Source organism: Elaeis guineensis, chromosome 2 (genome assembly GCF_000442705.2).
Source record: "Elaeis guineensis isolate ETL-2024a chromosome 2, EG11, whole genome shotgun sequence".
Classification (NCBI taxonomy): domain Eukaryota; kingdom Viridiplantae; phylum Streptophyta; class Magnoliopsida; order Arecales; family Arecaceae; genus Elaeis; species Elaeis guineensis.
This window is the reverse complement of record NC_025994.2, coordinates 106,345,463-106,364,882: the sequence shown is the minus strand read 5'-3', so window position 1 is coordinate 106,364,882 and position 19,420 is coordinate 106,345,463. Positions and strand designations below refer to the sequence as shown.

The 19,420-nt window shown below is 38.0% G+C and overlaps 2 protein-coding genes across 3 annotated transcripts; both read left to right on the top strand.

Annotated features, from left to right (window-relative positions):
* The first annotated feature begins 10,585 nt into the window (after positions 1–10,585).
* On the top strand, positions 10,586–14,069 carry LOC105046583 (microtubule-destabilizing protein 60). 2 transcript variants are annotated; one of them, XM_010925216.2, is made up of 7 exons: positions 10,586–10,699; positions 10,843–10,926; positions 11,262–11,381; positions 11,481–11,579; positions 11,720–11,779; positions 11,879–11,973; positions 13,713–14,069. In XM_010925216.2, the coding sequence occupies exons 1-7, from the start codon at positions 10,667–10,669 to the stop codon at positions 13,852–13,854; spliced, it is 633 nt and encodes a 210-aa protein (XP_010923518.1). In that variant the 5' UTR covers positions 10,586–10,666; the 3' UTR covers positions 13,855–14,069. The 2 variants fall into 2 exon arrangements, with proteins under 2 accessions (XP_010923518.1, XP_010923528.1); XM_010925226.2 differs by lacking the exon at positions 13,713–14,069 and adding an exon at positions 13,218–13,689.
* Positions 14,070–16,053: 1,984 nt separating this feature from the next.
* LOC105049255 (zinc finger protein WIP6) lies at positions 16,054–17,438 on the top strand. The gene is made up of 2 exons (XM_010928851.4): positions 16,054–16,627; positions 16,783–17,438. Exons 1-2 carry the CDS (start codon positions 16,178–16,180, stop codon positions 17,266–17,268), a joined length of 936 nt encoding a protein of 311 aa, XP_010927153.1. The 5' UTR covers positions 16,054–16,177; the 3' UTR covers positions 17,269–17,438.
* The last annotated feature ends 1,982 nt before the right edge of the window (positions 17,439–19,420 follow it).

Sequence of the window (19,420 nt, the reverse complement as noted above, 5' to 3'; positions counted from 1 at the left end):
TTATTAACCCTATCTATGGCCCAACCAAACACTGAATGATCAATCAGGTTTAGATCCTGAGGAAGGAGTCAACACATTAGAAAAGAGTCTAGATATCTTAGCGCAATCAACCTCAAATATTAAAAATACCTTCAATAATTTCATACAAACTACTGGCCAATTAATTAAATAATTGGGCCAATCAACTATAGCGGTTAGTAAACTAGAAGAGGGTAAATTATCAAGCCAACTAGAGGATGATCCTAGAGCTTAGAATGGTCTAGAACTTAAAGGTCAGTTCAATCAGTTGAGAACATTCAAGTCTGAGGAACTGGAGAAGATATCCGAAGTTGATAATAATGAGGTATCCACACCTAGTGATCATTATACTCAGCTAAACTGAAAATTAATTATTGAATCCCTCATGATACTGATTGAATCTCTGCTTAAAAAAAAAAGAGACAACAATAGGAGATCCAGAAACACTTCCTCAGCACATCGAGTATATAGATCTAAATCTCTTAAAATCCTGACTAGTACTTAAGTTATACCTAGATCTAATTATAAAGGAAGAATTGTTAATTATCAGGAGAATGAGTCATATAATGGTCTTAAGTAGAAAATATCTTGAGTTAAACTAAATATTTTTTAAAAAAAATTGATGTGCAGACCAGAGAGTTTATGAGATATCGAGGGATCAAGTATTAAGAAAACTCAATAAAGAGTTAAGTTTAAAACTTAAACAGTTTTCTTTGAGCATTTCTAAATTTTTTCTACCAGCATCAAAGAAGAGTTAACTTTTTATAGACTTGTGTAGGGTAACTATACGTTTCTTTATATTATATATATATAAAAGAAGAAGTTTTCAATTACTTCATACTGAGTAACCAAGCCTCTTTGCCTAAGCAAGCATTGAGTTTCACGTCAAAAGATATGAAGGGTAAAGAAACTTGGTTGTAAAGCTAGTTTTAACTCGTAGCCTGTTTGATTCGAACAAGTAGGTTCGAGGGATATTCTATACCTAGTGCCCTAAAGTTATCTGATTTGGGAGTCATTGGCTGAAAACTCGCTACATGAGTTAAACATAAAGCTTAAGGGTTTAAGACACTCAATAGCGGTACAATGCTAAAAAAAAAGAGTTCAATAAATGAAGGATGGAAGTAACAATATACTTGTACATAAGCAAGTTAACGATTTAGAGATAAAGGTAGAAATAATTTAGAAAAAGTTCAAAAAAAAAATTAATATTTTTAGTTTAACTCTTATATACTCTAATGACATACCTCACTCACGCTCTACTGTATATCAGTGGCCTTTTTAAAATTATCTGATGAAATTTAAGATTTTAAGTTAAAAGATACTTAAATCTAAATTCTTTCTTTACTAGAAGACGAGCAAAGTTCAAGTTGAGAGGTGTGATAAGTAGTGTATTTTTATATTTATTGAAGATATTTTTGATAATTTTTGGTGCTAACATCTTCTTAAAAACTTAATTTCATGAATTTATTGAATTTTTTTAAAAAATAAATAATTTTAAAAAATTTTATGAAATTAGAATATATTTATAAAAAATAGATGTTAATTTAATTGAGTAATTTAAGTATCAAAATAATGTAGAATTTTTGAAGAATTTAATGTATATTTTTTTCAAATTTTCAGACAAAAATCAGAGCAAAAACGAAGCCAAAATATCCTAAAAAATAAAGAAAATAGCCTCCGGTGCACGATGGACTGGTCGGCCAGTCCACGAAATCAGGGTACGGTCCACAAAAATAGTTCACGATCCACAGGCGAAGCGAAAGGTTTTACACTATCGGACGGTTGAAATTCAATCTATCATCCGATCCGACGACTGTGGTAGTTCTCAATTTTTAATAGGAGATTAAATGCACTAATCGATGATCCAGATTCCATCCGATCTTTGATCCAACGGCTGTCAGCATCTCCGACTGTGTTAAGGAAGAAAACTGTGCGATCCAATGGCCAGAATTTAATCTGAAGCACGATCGGACGGCTGTGGTTGAATCCAACCCTGATAAGAAGTAAAAGGCTGATTTTTGGGCTGATCTGAGCGATCCAAGCCTGATCCGATGGTCAGAAAAATTTCTAAGAGTTTTTATACGATTTCTATGAGTTTTAGGACTCTTTTTTCTACCAAAAAATTATAAAAAATTTATCTATAAATAGGGAGTCCAGAAATAAACTTTGAGAGGAGAAAAAATCAGAAAAAAAGTAAGAAAAAAATAAAAAAAAAAATCAAGGAGCTTTAAGGATCAAATATTGGGAGATTATGGAGCTAGAGAACTTGATGCGTGGCTAAATTCCTTCAATCCAGAAGTACGATGAAGCCTGTAAACAGATTTTTATTTTTTTTTCTTGTATTTAATTTTTATGCAATAAAATTATATTTTTATTTTATATCTTTTTATTTTCTTTTGAGGTATTAATCTAGCCTACACGACTTATATCCTTTATTGACGTGCCGTGATCCCTGGATACGGACGTGCTTTGAAGAGATAAATCGTAGTATGTGAGATTAAACCTTAGATCTTGTAGTTGAATTTAAATAGTTTATACTTCAACAGAATAAGATGTGATCTACTGATACAGTCTGTACCCCTTCGAGATAAGCTATGCTAATATCTTAATTACAAAAATTAATACTGCAACATAAGAAAAAAATAAAAATAAATCTAATTTGTACGGTGGATTCAAAATTTTTGAATTATTTCTCTGAATTATTTTTTTTCATATATTAATTTATATTTTTAATTTTTTACTATTATATTTCTTTTAAATCCTTCTACAATCAATTTTTTTTTATTTCTTCTTAAAAAAAAAAGATAATCACCCTAGATCTCCGTGGAAACGATCCCTATTCACCCTATCTATATAGTTTGAGTTGGTTTTTATTCTTGATTGCCTACGATAGCGATCAAATTAGAAACTAAAGAAATCTATAGGTACTGATCCTTGCTTGGATTTCTTATCTAATTTAATTGGGCCAAAGAGAATGGTTGAGAGATGCTTTTGCTTAATTGAGGGGAGAGTAATTTCTACTTAATCAAGATGGAGAGAAATGTGGCTTATGGAATGAGAAGAAGTCGAATAGGATTGCTCAAAAAAGAAAAAAAAAAAGGAATGAAAGAAAAGAAAGAAAGAGAGAAAGGAAGGAACTTGATTAGGGTGGAAAGAGATGATATAAACAAATGAATTAATGGTTAAATAACTAAGTACATTAACTACCTTCATTGTTTATGTTAATTAAGAATTTTTATTTTTATCGAGAAGTGGGCATTTTAAAAATTTTCCTATGGAGTACTACAAATTAAATATTAACATTTATCATGAAATGAAAGGGTTTATACATTGTATAAACATATAGGCAAAAGCAAATAAATATAGAGTTGATTAGGAGATTTAATTTGTACCATGAGAGAGAAAAGCTTTACTACCCCATTTTGCTCCTTGTTTAGGATACCAATCCAACATGGAAGTTGGCAATTGAATGTATGGTATGGTGGACCTTGATTTATACTTAAGCACCCCTGACATAACGTATCAATCCCCTAACTACTGCAGTGTACTAATTGTTGAGTTAGAAATGAAGTAGCATGAGTGGTAGCAATATTTTTATGATATCAAGGTATTGGCATTTGGCAAGTAGAATGCACATTACTAATTGGAAACGATATGTATTCTAACTAAAAATGCATTATAGTTGCATGATCAATTAATTTTTTATGTGAATAATGTAAAATCATTAGTTATAATTAGATAAACGAAGAATATTTTTTGGTTAAGGATGAACAATTGAGATTTTGTACATTAGATTTTATGTAATGATTTGTTTAAACATTGGATTTTGTGCATTACAAAGTGAGAAAATAATATAAAGCCATAATCTTGAAATTTATGTCGTTCAAATTTAAGCTCGCTTCTCTCTCTAAGGCGCCGTCCCAGACTAACGGTGTAGCATGCGAGGCGACTCGTGGCATCTTGGGCTCCTTCAAGATACATTAGAGAACACGAAAAGAGAGAGAGCGAGGGAGGAAGAATAAGAAGAGACACAGCGAGGCGCAGCAGCAGCGTGGCCGCTGGTCGGTGCGTAGCTTTGGCCAAGCCAGCGAAGTAATCATCTTCTCGCAGCACAGATGCAGTGCGGCGGGCCACCGGAGGCGACTTGTCTCCCTGAACGGCCGGCGGACCGCCGAGCTATCGTCTCAACCCCACGGCCGCATTGGCCCTTGTTCTTGGCCTGCTCCTAGGCATCCACACAAGCTTCCTCCGCCACCACCGCTGCACCCTCCTCCTCCGGCGAGCCCAACGTACGTTCATGAAAACGAGTACACCCTGGTCAGGTCCTCTTCCCTTCCGCTTCCTAAACCATTCCAAGATAATATTTGCTTCTGGTTTTCAGGATCTTTCGGAATCGGATCTGACTTTGAAGTCCATCCATAATTCGTTGACTTAGCTGCAGACTCTAAGCCCACTTAGTTGCAGACTCTAAGCCCAAGAGCAATTTTTCCAGAGAAATTCTTTGTGCACCGCAGGCGGTATAGAAAATTCAGCATGGGGCATACCATTTTATATGATTGATCTATGTAGTCATTTATTTTCTAACACATATTAAATAATTATAATTTTATTTTTTGTTTAAAAATTTTATATGATAAAAATATCTTCATTTTTTAAAAAAATTATGACATTCTATGCCATATTATGACTTTCTACATACAGAATATTATAATATAGTCCAAAAAATTATATAATATCCTATGATATATTATGACATCCTACGTCAAATTATGACTTTCTGCATGTAGAATGTCATAATATGGTCCAGGATGTTTTTGTCCAACCATTTTTCAACACGCATTTAATATCTGCGGTTCTACTTTTTTATTTTAAAATTTTGAATGATAAAAATATTTTATTTTTGAAAAAAAATTATGACATACCACGTCAAAATTATAATTTTCTATAGGATGTCATATGGATATAAAATGTCATAATTTTTTTCAAAGAGCAGGAGCAGTATTTTCATCATTTAAAATTTTTTAACTAAAAAATGAAACTACAGGTATTAAATACTCGTTGGAAAGCGATGACTATGTAGATCAATCAAATAAAATGATACACTTCATATCGGATTTTCTACACTATTTGCCATGCACAAAGAATTTCGCATGTTTCTATCATTTTGAGGGAATTGGGCTTTGAATTCATGTCCGTGGCTTACATTGCCGACAGGACACTGCGACTTGCTACCAACATTTATCCTAGAAAAAGAAAATTTTGGCCACAGAAAATAAATAAATAAATAAATAAAATATAAAATTAAAAAATTATTAAATTAATTAAATGTATTTTATTTACATTTTGGCATGGTACACTTTAAATCTTGGTAATCACTCACTTTTTTTTTTTTTTTTTTTTTCAATTTTTTTGTTCCGGCAAAGCCAAATGTCTCTTGCTGTGCTGGAGACAATGTTTGTCTTATACTGGAACCCTGGCTCACTAATACTTACGTCTTATCTTGGTTTCCCCATGTCTCTGGTTAAGTATGATTTTTATGGGTTGATCCGTATTCAGATTCTCATGTTTCTTATGTCAGCTGTTTAATTTTATTGCAACTTGACAAGAGTGATCCGTTCTAATGACATAGTGAGGGTTGTCATCTTCTGTTTCTTATGTTGGTTTTTAATCAGCAGTCACACTCTCTGTATGGTTTACCGGTATTTGTCTCCTTGTAGGTAACCGATGATGGAAGTATTGTTTAGTCCTGGTGCTTGAAGCTTCAGCTTTGCAGTTGTTCTCTGATTTTGAAAAGAGAGGTGGATAGTGTTTTATTTGATATCTGATAAAATTTACAGTAACAATCCAACTCCATAAACTGAAAATCTTCATGTTTACCAAAGCTTTGAGAAACACGAAAACTCCCTAATGTCACTGCACAAGCTGCTGATCTGGATCATTAGTCATTTTATTTTATTTTATTTTAGATTTAAAGTTCAATTGCAAGAGATTTACTAATGTAATGTATCTGCCTACTGACTGATATACCTTTGGATGCGGGATTTCAGGCAAAATTCAAATAATTTTTTGGGCCACGAATCACTGCACAATTTGGTGAATTTCTAGTGTTTTGCTCTTGGTGAGTCTCAACCACACCATCCTTGAATTTGAGGCAGACTCACAAAATTCTTAATTATTTTTTCCTCCTATTTGATCTTATATTATTTGGATGCAGGAAATTAAAGGAGAGACTGATCTTTATGGAGTCCATCTTAATTCAGAGACAACTTCACAACGAGCTTACAACTGTAGAGTTCTCTATTGCAGCTTGTACAACAGCATGCCGCTATTCTTGTTTTCTTTTTATTCTCCGTGTTGCTGCTCACTGTGCGGGCTCTCCTTTAATTGTTTGTCTACTACTTTTCAATATCAAGTTTCAGTCATCCGTTAGCAGTATGTGCCCATAGATTTTCTCTGTATTTTTTGTTTTTTCTTGATTGTCACAGCATGCTTTCATAGCAGAAATCTGTGATGAACATGATCATCAAACACCAATTAGCAGTTCAGTGTCAAATATGTATGAACATAGCTCCCTTGTAATTGATGTTTTTTTTTTTTTTTTTTTTTTCCTACCAAAAAAAACCAACTACAAGATAGCTATGTTCATACATATTTGACACTGAACTGCTTATTTCTTTGATAAAGACATGAAGCCTTCTGAAACAGGATGCTTGTGAGTAGACATTTTATATGCATAGGAAAATACTATAGAGATATGACTAGTTCCAGAACTTATAGTTTTGGACGCTCAGGTAATCTTAAAAAGGTAACTTGTCTGAAGACTAGGCAGCTTTGTAGCACATTCTTGGCTCACCATCCAACCTTTAATAATAGGTGATCTTCATACAATTAATGATCCTAGTTACTATTTGGTGGTACATTTCTTATCTCCGGAAGCGTTGCCTTGATTAACATGGAAATAACATGATTAGCATTTGGCTGAGAGGGCATGATTAGCATTTGGCCGAGAGGGCAGGAAGGAGGGATGGTGGAAAATTTTGATTTCAAATGGCAAAACCTTTGCATCTATATCACCTTTGCCCTTGAATACGTACAGGGGAGGGCCGGATGGCTTAGCTGCTCTTCCTTAACTATTATATTAAAACTAGGAAGATATGAGATTGAGGATAAAGTATAATCTTGGGGCATGTTTGGTTAGGGAGAGTTGACTCCAGAATGGGAATTAGTGACTTCTATTTGATTGTTTGGTTGGAGGTATCTCTTTCTCTTTCTGATTCTAGAGCAGAATGAGAATACTCCAATTATCCAAAATCTAATCCCTAATCTCTCATAATATTTAAATTCTATTTCAATTCCGACCGTGAACCAAACACATCGGATAATATGGCTATATTGATTTTCATTCAAATTCGTTCCGATTCCGATTCTAATTAACACAGAAGACTTAAGTTGACCACTCTCAAGTGCCACTCCAATCCAGCCAAATCCATGAACAAACATCGTCCCGGTACCCAGAGGAAGTTGAGCCGCAACCAGTTGATCCATAAGGAAATGGCTTGCCATACTTTTCTTAGATCAGCATCTGGAACAGTAACATATGGGGAAGGTAGGCAGCATTTGCTGAGTAAGACCGCGTCCTGCCATGAAAAGTTCACCTTCAGCATGTCCACCAGCACAAAATACGGCCATTTGGTGGTTGGGTAAGGTCACTTCAAGTGCCAGTGGATCCCCAGTGGCAGAGCTGAAGCAGATAGGAGAGGTACCTTTTAGCAAGAGCATTGGGGACAGAGGCAACGGCAGTAGGTGACACCACTAGAACACAAGCTGGGTGGCTTAAAACTAGGCAAAACATCTAACCGGTTGATGAACCGGGAAGCAGCGAGTATTCTGCTGGGAACCTTCCACATGAACACTTGCTTGGCCACGAGGACCAGGAGGGATGTGGTACTAGGGGTGCAACTTGTGCCGTGTCAACCTGAACCTTAACCAACTTGTAGTTTGGCACATTTTAGTGCTATGAATTGGTTAGGTGGCTAGATTTTGGCTGGTAAAAATCCTCACTACAAGCAGGTTGACGTTGGGTTGAAGGCTTTGGGCAACCGGATCCAACATAAACCAAACTCAGTATGACCACCAACTCTCTTCTCGATTGACCCAACATACGTATGGATGTCTGTAGATATATCCAACTTCTGATGATTCTTTCAAGTTCATCATCTGATCTCCTCTTGTGCTTTGTTCTGATCCTCCTCTTGGTATACTAGATGTTGCATTAAAAAAGACAAATGGGACAAGATGCTCTGGAAACGAACTAATGGTTTTTCTCGCATTCATTTATCTTATTGAATGATTTTTTTTACTTAATGGTGAAGGTATCAACGGGGCGGAGGTGGCAAGATTTGGGAGGTAGAGACGTCGACAACGATGGTGAGCAGTGGCAGAGCCACAGGGCTTGATTAGCGATGATGAGCCCTATCGTTCGTTTTGTATTACTAAGATTCTACCACTTGCTTGGAGAGCAAATTAATTGATGGCCAATGACATGGAAACTGGTGGTGCATTGAGCATGACCTTGGTTTCATTTTGTGTTCGTATGAGAATGGATTGCACTTGGATGCATATTCTTCCTCCGCAACATATGTGCAGGAGAACTTCATTTACAAATTCTATAGTAGGCTAACATGTTAAAATCCTTTTTATAAAAGATAATAATTTTTTACAATATAAGTTAGGTAGAGAGTGGACGTAGCTTTATGTGGATCAATGGGGAGAGGGGGCCTTTAAATCTTTGGAGAGAGGCTGGTTTACTAGATGGTGACTCAAGTATAGGGTAGGGATTTGGAAAGTAGGAGCTACAATTGATTGGTGTAATATAACTATACTAGTGTTAACCATTTTCAATGCATATATTTATTAAGGAGAAAAAAAATGGAACTGTTAAATCCGGAGTTGTATGAAGTAGCATGGCAGTTTGGTAATTATTGCAAGACGAAACTAAGCGGAGGTTAGAGTACCATCTCTAGAAGCTTTCATTGCATTAGATGATATGCTTATTTTAATAGTTCTAGGTTCATTTCCAATATCCACTTTTTCTTCCACAGCAAGCAGAGACCAGAGTTCATATTTTATTATTTTTTTAAAGTAAAATACTAAAAGTTGTTCATATTTTCTAGGAGCTTGGTTTGTTTATATTTCGAGAGCTTGGGCGATTTCTCTGTGGCTCTCCCATCTGGACGAAAACAGAAGAGTTTGAGAAGCACCCTGCACCAGGTGGAGATAAATACGAGCCCATTAAATATTTTATAAATGCTTATAATTTTATGTTGATTACTAGGCTAAGAGAATTGGCTCGCCAGAAACTATCTTTCTTTTTAAATATGGGACAAGCCGACTTCACAGTCTAAAGTACAATCAAAGACTGGTGAACATTAAAAGAAAATCTGAACATATGTGAAATATGATTCTAACATATAAACACCTATACCATGAGATGAGATTAAAGCCTTTGAAGTTAGTCTTCTGTGTCATTAATTGGAAGTCATCCTTTTCTTTGTTCTTCTCTAACATGTATTTCTTCTTTAATGGATATCAGACATGTCCCCACTTTTCTCCCTGCTTGCCTCCATGACTATCCATGTTTGATAAACCGTCGCTGTTTAGTTCATAGTATAGTAAGTAGAGATCCAAAAGAAGTGTACCTAGATGTATTTAGCAAGTCACCAAACTGCAAGTCTCCTTACTTATTCGAACATTTACTCTTCGAAGAAGTATACTTAGCACCACATTTCAATGAAATATTATTGTCTAAAGTAAAGGTATACTAATATGAGTTACCTTAGCATGTGTTCCATATTATCTCATTAAAATTTTCTTGATGATGCCGGTCCATCACCAGAAACCATGGATGTGAAGCAGATGCGTCACCGGACTCATCATTACTCTTATTTGCAAACAAAAGTATCCAAAAGGTTTGTTGAACGATTGGCTGCTTGCTGTTGTTTTAGTTTCTATAACAAGAGTAGCCTCAGAGGCAGCACATACAACATTGTTGATAAGGATTCCCAAACGTTCCTACTTTTAGGCCAGCTCATTTTTTCCTCATGTCCCAATGACTGAAGCTATTAACTCAAGCAATGTCCACTAGCTTCCTACGCCAAGAACACAAATTCTAAGCAACAATATTAGTAGGTGTCACGATTAATTGGTGACAAATTTCGGGTCCGAAACACGCCGTCGGCATCGAATTGGCACAGTTAGCTTTCCTTGACAATGCAAAGTTTGGTTTTATTTGCCATTCTTCCAGAGGCAGCTAAATCTGATGCAACAAGGGGACTACTCCCACTATAACAAACTTGATTAGTGACCGCGTAGTCGTTAATCCGTCGTCCTTGTGCTCTTTGAGGGGAAAAGTTCAGTCTCAACTTAAAGTGGGAGTTTGTTGAGAGAACTTTTCTGATGGGAAATTGCATCAGAAAGTTTGGTATGGCTGGGACCAAATTCTATTAGAAATTTGGATCAATGAATGAGGTCTTGAAGGAATCCAAAAAGGCCAGTGAAATGGCAGCGGAACTGAAAACTACTCCCCTAACCACCTCCTCTTGTGTCCATAAATAGGCTTGGGCACGTGGGATTCCCTCAGCACCCTAGAATGGAGGACCCCAGCATGCTTACTTCCCCAAAGGTTGAGAAGCATTTCTATAGTCCTTAATTTGGTTCCAGAAACAGCACTAGTACTTCCAACTTTAGCATTTGGAGTTGTTCTGCCTGCTGATCTTTTTCCCTTTTTAATTTTTTTTTTTTTTTTTGCTTTTTAATTTCTTCAAGAGTTCAAAGATTGCACCACCCAGCTCGAACACCAAAAGGGGAGTCAAAAATAGCCAACCTCAACCCTTTAGACTACAAACTGAGGTAATGCTGTTCGATAGCATCATATGCAACTGCAGTACTAAGTCACTCCTCGTGTAAGCTCTCATACCAAATCACCACCAAACCAACCATGGATGCTGACTAAATTGGAGCTACTTTTCCATGCAAGAAGTTCACCTACCCTGTTGTTGCTCGAACCAACCTTGGTCCGAAGTTGATATCTATTTATAGGATGCATAGAACAATCTCATAGTAAAATCTTTGTACCACACAGTGGAGTATGCCTCTATAGGAAGTTTGGCGAAATGGCATATTGCTCAGCCAATAGTACTTTATTCATACTACGTTTAAGTTTTTTATTTTTTATTTTTTGACAGCAACGAGGACAAATAAAAGAGCAAGCATTGGCAAAGAGAGTGCAAGAATTGGTTGCTGAGGAGGCCAAACTACGGATTCATGTTGCGCAAGGTTTGCCACTGACGACAGATAAACCTCAGGTAATCCGACATCCCCCCAAGCTAAATTTCCTTCTTACACTCCCTCAGACCATCTTTATAGTTCTTTTCATAGCAAATGATGACAATTTTGATCACCAGAACCTACCAAAGCCACATGTAAAGGAGCAGACAAAACCATTAAACATTAAGCTGCACACGGAACAAAGAGCAGCCAGGCGTGCCGGATTCAATAACCTAGTAAGCCTCAATATACTCTCTGAAATTAAATCATCTTCTTTCTCTCTGATATCTCTTCATGATCATGCGATAATACCGACCAACATAAGATTTAGCAGAAATTCATATCCTGTCAGTATTGAGGCTAAATTTTCATGCAGGTCTCCAGCAAAAATTATTCCTTGGAGATCCTTAGGAGATTTGAAGAGAAGCTCCTAAAGGTGTTTATATCATGATATTGGTTCTTATCATTCAATATATACTACATGAAAGTGTGAATAACAGTGATGACATAGAAGGAGACAATTGATAATATGCAGGTTATAGAAGAAGAGGAGATAAGGATTATGAGAAAGGAGATGGTCCCAAAAGCACAATTGATGCCGATATTCGACAGACCATTCTTTCCACAACGGTAATGCAAAATTTGACCAGAAATATAATTATGAATCTTTTCACTAACAATACTCAAATTTTACTAGTCATCCTTTCCACATTGGTAGGAAAGAAGATGATGAAACAGGACATGATCATGAAAAGAGGCTAAATAGAAACAAGTGTCAATATGTGAATATATACGCAGTACTTTTTACTTGGAGAGGAATGTGCAGGGCAAATTTCTGAACTCAACAAGAGGCTACATAAAAGCAGTCAAAAGAAAGCAAACTATGAACTTATATCAGTGCTCATAGACACCAATTAGAAAAAACAAAATTTTAGCCAGAGTCGACATGATTGACTGAGACAATGGTCATGAGAACTTTAGAGGTTCCTTAATGGGCCCTCACATGATTATTATAAGCTTTTCTAACTAACCTCAAACAAGATTTCACATCATAGATCACATCTAATGAACTTTCTCTTTTTTCTTGGTCCATATCCACACAAATAACATCAAAAACGTGATCTAGAAGGGCGGTCTTCTTAATAACCTAGCTTAAGTTTAGACAGTAGCAAATGATACTTCAATCATGGTTTTTAAAGGTCTCCAAAACCACCTGACTTACCTATGGTCAAGTACCACATAGATTAATATTTCAATAAAGTAATTTGTGTGGGGTAATAATGTATGTTTATTTATAATTCCAATAACATATTAATTCGAACTCTTTCCTATAAAGAGAGTATAAGAGATTCTACCGGCGATATACTTTCACAATAAATTGCTTTTCCAGAAGGTATATTATCTCTTCATTTCCCCCTTGATTTTTGAATAGAATTTTAGAGCCTCATTTATTTTTGAAAAGACTTTAAAGAAAAAAATTGAAAATATTTATAGCATAAATAATTTAAGGCCCAGTGAAAGGCTAATTTGATTACTGATCTATGCAGAGGTATTACTTAAATAAACGACTGCAAGTAGAATTGATCATCTATTTTATATCTTTTAACTACAATTAAACATCCTAAATTTTTTATTTAAACCCTTCAGATTGTCCAATTTTATCATGGATATCAATTCTATAATCACAAATGAAACAAGGGTCTTTAAATTTTAGCTTATTAATATACCCAAAAGTATTTTGGATACCCTTTGGGATGCTACGCTGGACTTGCAGCTAAGAGAAATAAAGTGTAGCTGGCTTACTGTCATCAATAACGATAATATTTTTTTTAAAAAAATGCTTATTATCTTGGTATGCCATTTGCCTTTGACAGGTCAACAAGACCTCTAACAGTTCCAAGAGAGCCAAGCTTTCATTTTTTGAAACAAAAACGTTGCAGTAGTGGCGAGCCATACAAAATTCATCAACATGTTAACCAAAGTATGAAGGCTGTCAAATAATCAATAGCAAAGCTAGCATGAAGCTAGGCCCTTGCGTTACGCTTAAATTTTTTGTGCATGAGTTTTGCATAGTTTTATTATTTCATGGTGGAGTGATGAGAGAATGGTCTGCCGCTTTAATTAGGCGACATCTTTTGTGAGCCTGCTGTGTTTAAAGTTATCATGAAAGATGTAATAAGGTTTTTTTTGAGTGCCATGGTGTTTTTTTTGTAAATTTAAGGGGCTGGTGGGATGTACCTTTCTCTTTTCTTGGAATGATAAATGTAATTATTAATAAGAGAATCATCGTAGATGGTATGTAGAGTTCAAGCATACAAGTTAAAAGTATTTTTTTATTATTTTTCATACTATGTTTGATGTCTTGAAAGGGGGTGGCCAATCGAAGGGGGTACAGCACTTTCAGAGTCGTGCCATACACAATGGTGGAGGTGTATTTGTGGGGCCATTCGGCACACTCATCGCCGACTTTCACACTGGATGAGCAAATTGGTGATGGTAGAGGGGACCTAAAATTTAGGAAGAAAAAAAAAAAAAGATCTTCACGTTCATGTTTGTTGAGGGATAGGCCTTAGCCAACTGTGAGCCGAGGTTTTTGTTTTATTTTGCTTTCCTTCTATATTGTATTATTATTTTATTTATTGATGAAATTAATGGTGTTGCTTTGTACCACCTTTGATAAAAAGGGAAAAAAATCATCAAAAGGGAATTATGGTTTATCAAGAAAATCTATCACTTTGCTCCTGGTAAGATGGATAATTGTGCTTTTCCAATAAAGTCAAAATTTTCTTGAGTCCTCTAACGTCTCAGGATGTCAACGTATCTTTATTTTTCAAACTCGTATAAATGTTAGATATATGTCCGAAGCATGCTTTGTATCCATCCTCAAGACCGTGATCATATATAACAAGACATTTGTGATATTCAAATAAGTTTAAATAATTTTATTTGTAACTTCCTGATCTCTACATCTGGAATGAAGAATTATTTGATCGGGAATATGATTCCTAATTTTTCAGAGAACAAAAAATAGGGAAAGTATCCAAGTTGAAGCCAATTGATTTTATTTTAAACCCACAAAATTTGGAGGAAATAGCCAAGTGGTATTCGGAAACATATTCACACTCAAATACTTACAAAAATTTCAACACCAAAGCCATATTTGGAATGAGAAAAACACGATAATGATGGAAATATTGTTGATGATTTGATTTGACACTTGATGCTTGTAGGATCAGTACAGTCTCTTTTTGAAAATGAATTTAGGAGGTAATTTACCACGAAACTCCAATTCGATATATAGATGAGTAGAGAAATATTTCAAAAATAAAGAGAGGACTGTACATGTGGATCAAGATGCTATTCAGATTAACTAATGCTCCGCATATTTATGATAACAAATCAAGTTTTATAGCCATTCATTAAAAGGTTTGCAGTGGTCTACTTTCATGACATTGTATTGGCAAAACATGGCTAGCATGATTGATGGGATTCTTTGGACTTGATTAATAACTCTTGTGGCATATCTTGATCAATGGTTCACAGGAATGCGCAAGGTAAAATAATTGGTGGCTCACAAAGAAAATGTAGATTTTTTTTTTCTGGAAAAAAAAAAATGGAGAATACTCAATGGCCCGGATGAGCCAACAGCCCAGAAAGCCCCCGAAAGCCTACATGGCCTGATTTTTAGGAAGTTCAGTTAGCTCAAAATCGGGCTTGGACTGAGATTTTGGATTTTCGTGGCCTAGTTTTAGCCCATATCAGAATAAAAAGGAATATCGTCGGTTGGAGAAACAGGGCGGGCTCGAGCTAGCCCTGAGTTGAGGCTCGAGGTTTAAATCCTAGACTGGTTTAATTGTAGACGAGGCCTAACTCAGCCAGTAACATTTTGTTGGCATCCTTGAAGATTCACCTAATAGAATTGCCTTGGAGGGAAAGGGTTGTATCTTTCGCATGAAAGAAGGATCCATCTTCCTTCGCACAAATCCATCATTGGGTTGTACACTAATCGATTTGAGATCCATGTAAATGGATAAATAAAAATATTTGTGGTGCTTCAAGGGCCGTGCACAACACGATCCAATAGTTGATACCGTAAAAACAAGATCAATCATTCAGTGCACCGCAATATACATGCACATGGGAGTAGATGATGTTATCTGAGCACCAACTGTATTTCTCTGTGTTATGTATGAAGCAAATCTATCCCTAAAAAATAAAGAAATTAAAAAAAAAAAAAAAAAGAGTTCTAGACATCGATCACCTCACATGCGTCCGTTTTGTATGAAAAACCTCTACAACAAGTGAAACAGGGAATCCGTGGCTTCTGATGGGGTGTATGCGCGTGGATGCGAGAGAGAGAGAGAGAGAGAGAGAGAGAATGAGAGTGTAAACTCGGAGATGGGGAGGAACTAAAGGCGAAGTGAATGCAGCCAGAAGAGGAAATGAAAAAGATGTGAGAGAAGGGGGTGGGTTTCGGGAATCGGGCCGGCGAGGAAGGTGGGGCCTCCCCTGCCCCGCCGCGGTCCCCTTGCCTTTGCCGGACTCTTGCCTCCTCCCCAGCCTATACACGCCAAAACCCATCTATTCCCCTCCACTGCACGTGCATGCATGCTCCCTCCCCTCCCCACCTCCATCCATCCATCCATCCATCCATCCATCATCCACTCCAATCTTCCCCTTCTTCTTTCCCCCATTCCACATTATATATACACGTCCATATCACCAAGCTCCTACCTATATCCTCTCACCACTCCTCTTCTGTCCTCGATCTCCCCTATATATAGCTACATTCACAAAATCTCTTCTCCTTACTACTCCTATAGAATCAATCGTCATGCACTCTCCACCTAGCTATGCCAGCCATGGCTTCTTCACCAAAGGGGGTGGAGGTTCCTCCATGTCTTCTCCTCAGCAGGAGGAAGAAGACCACTCCATACTACTCCTCACTCTTTGGCCCCCCGGCCAGCAGAACAATCCTTCTTCTTGTTCCCCATCAGCTTCCTCCTCCAGTTCCAATTCTTGGTTCCAGCACCCTCCCTCTAATAAGCAACACCTCTCCCAGGCCTTGAACCAGCCGGATGATGAAGACTCGAACGTGACCATCGCCCTATCTATAGGCCCTCCCAGTGCAAGCACGGGCACCAATGCCAGCAATATGATCACCACCTCTAACTCCACCCCCACCCAGTACTGGATCCCCTCTGCTGCCGAGATCCTCGTCAGCACGACCCAGTTCTCCTGCACCGTATGCAACAAGACCTTCAACCGCTTCAACAACATGCAGGTCTAGCTAGAATCTAATTAACTCGTTTTGGTTGGATATATTACATACATATACACTCATGCGTTCGCTTTGACAAGTTGGTGCTATAATTACTTGAGTATATCGATCGGTGACGGTCATGCTAATTAGTTAGCTATGAACGTACGTACGTACAGATGCACATGTGGGGGCACGGGTCGCAATACCGGAAAGGGTCGGAGTCACTGCGGGGAGCGACGAGGACGATGGCTTCATCGTCGCTGATGAGGCTTCCATGCTACTGCTGCGCTGAGGGGTGCAAGAACAACATCGAGCACCCGAGGTCGAGGCCGCTCAAGGACTTCCGGACGCTGCAGACGCACTACAAGCGGAAGCACGGGGCGCGGCCGTTCGGGTGCCGGAGGTGCGGGAAGGCGTTTGCAGTGCGCGGGGACTGGCGCACCCACGAGAAGAACTGCGGCAAGCTGTGGTTCTGCATCTGCGGCTCCGACTTCAAGCACAAGCGCTCCCTCAAGGACCATGTCCGCTCCTTCGGCGGCGGCCATGCTCCCCACATTGTCGAGTCAATGAGTGTAGACGAGGAGGAGGAAGAGGAGGAGGAGGAGGAGGGTGAGGATGTCGATGAGGAAGGAAATGGAGAGAATGGTGACATGCTTTCTTAGTTAGTAAACTAAACATCCATTTTCCAAACATAAAACCCTCATTAGGTTAGATTAGGCTATATATATATATTTATATATATGTATGAGAGAGAGAGAGAGAGAGAGAGAGAGAGGCATTGTCTCTTTCTGTGAGTTCTTTTCCTTTATCTTTTGCTTTCGCTTGCTGTTCACTGGTCTGTCATTGTGTCTTGTGCATGAGACAGGAGGAGGAGGGATCTTTTTTCGAGTTTCCTTTTCTTTAACTTACTTTTTCCCGACCTGTCATTCTTAATCTAAATGTGGTGTCAGTGCAGAAGTTATAGGAACAAACAAGCAATAATGTAGATTAGATTCCCAACTTAACTATATATCCTCTTAAGCTGGCAGCAGCTTCAGATTGCAGCCTTCCGGCGATGAAACTGAAACCCAGTTCAAATGGCATCAACCTTTTTTCCTTAAGTCAGCACAAACATGGAAACTCTTACCAATAAATGTGGTCGTGAGGGACAGAGATTCTGATATATCTATTGCTAGCTATGGGCAGTGTCTGAAACGAGTCTGCACTCATGTCAGTTTGCTGCAGCCACTGAGTTATTTATTTGGCTACGTATTCTCCCTCTCCTTGGCTCTCTCTCTCTCTCTCTGTCTGACATACACACTCACTCTCTCTTTGCCTTTCCCTCGATCGTTCTCCCCCCGACTACTACTATTACCGCAGACGCTTTCCGCAGAGTGGTGGGTACGGCTCGTGGACCACAGGGTGACGCTGCTCTTTTAGAGCTTGGCCTCTTTCCTCTCTGGGCCAACAACAAACACAAGCTACATAGAAAGCTCCCAGATGCCTACGCCAAAAAAAACCCGGATTACTACGTGCTTTTACCATTTCTTGCATCAGATGCAACCGCGATTATATCACAACATGAACATGTTAAATATTTGTTAAATAATAACCCGGAAGAACAACCACATGAGTAATCCAGCGAACATGCTAAATATTTGCCACAGTACTGTCGCGCGTATACATGAAGGGGAGGCCACCAATCAACATCCACTATCATGTGGCATGGCATGACATGGCATGGCATGGTGTAAAGGACATATCTTTCAGCCTTATCTCCTGGAAAGTTGGGCAGTACCTTCTAGATGTATTATTGAAAAGGGGGTTTGGAACCAACGTGACCTCCCTGTCCACGCATCAACTGGAACACAGCTCTATATGCTACGAAACAAAACTCCCGCCGCGACATGCCAGAGAGCGATGCTCGGTGTGCCATGTACAAAGGGTTGCATGGATGATGCGTTTCAGTACCGTGTACGAAGATACCAGCCTCCTCGGGAGTAGGAAAAGTGGTGGTGAGATGATGGGAAGCTGGGTGCGATGGATGCAGCCCGAGTTGCAGAACTGCATAATGCGTTTCAAAATGGGAGCGGGCTCTCTGTGGGCGGCATGGCAGTATCAATGGCAGCAAGCTACGGATGCAATGAGTACTAGCATCATGTTGCCACCCCTGTATAGATGCATGCTGCATGCATGCGTACAAAGCACAGTTTAAGGAGGAATGGTAGAGCTGGTTGCCCGTATAACATGATACGGTATTCTGCCAGAAAACATGGGGCTTCGGATTTTTTCCTGGGGCTTTAGTTTCCGGTGAGTGAACAGGTGGAAACGAGCTCCTATTAACAACCATCCAAAGTTCTAAACCTAATAGCTAGGCAGCCATGATCTCCTTAAATATTGTGAACAGTTCTACATTCTTCATTCTACATCTTGATCATTAATTTAGAGCCTCACGATTTTGTACTTTAAAAGACGCCTCACGTTGGGAGAGAATGTTCCAATCTATATAAGTCATATTCTCTCTTGACTCATAACCGATGTGGGACTAAAGAAGTTCTCTCTACACCGACATTCGTACAGATGGCGCCAATGTTATGGTTATTGTCCGCTTTGACTCATGATCATCTTTAGGTTTCAATAGACCTTGGTCATTTAGAGCCTCATGGTTTTGTCCTTTAAAAAGTGTCTCACGTTAGGAGAAAAAGTTTCAATCTATATAAACCATATTCTCTCTTGACTCATAATCGATGTGGGACTAAATAAGTCCTCTTCACACCATAACAAGATTGGATTGTAATGAAAATGAAGCAAGGCATTACAACTTAATGAACTTGT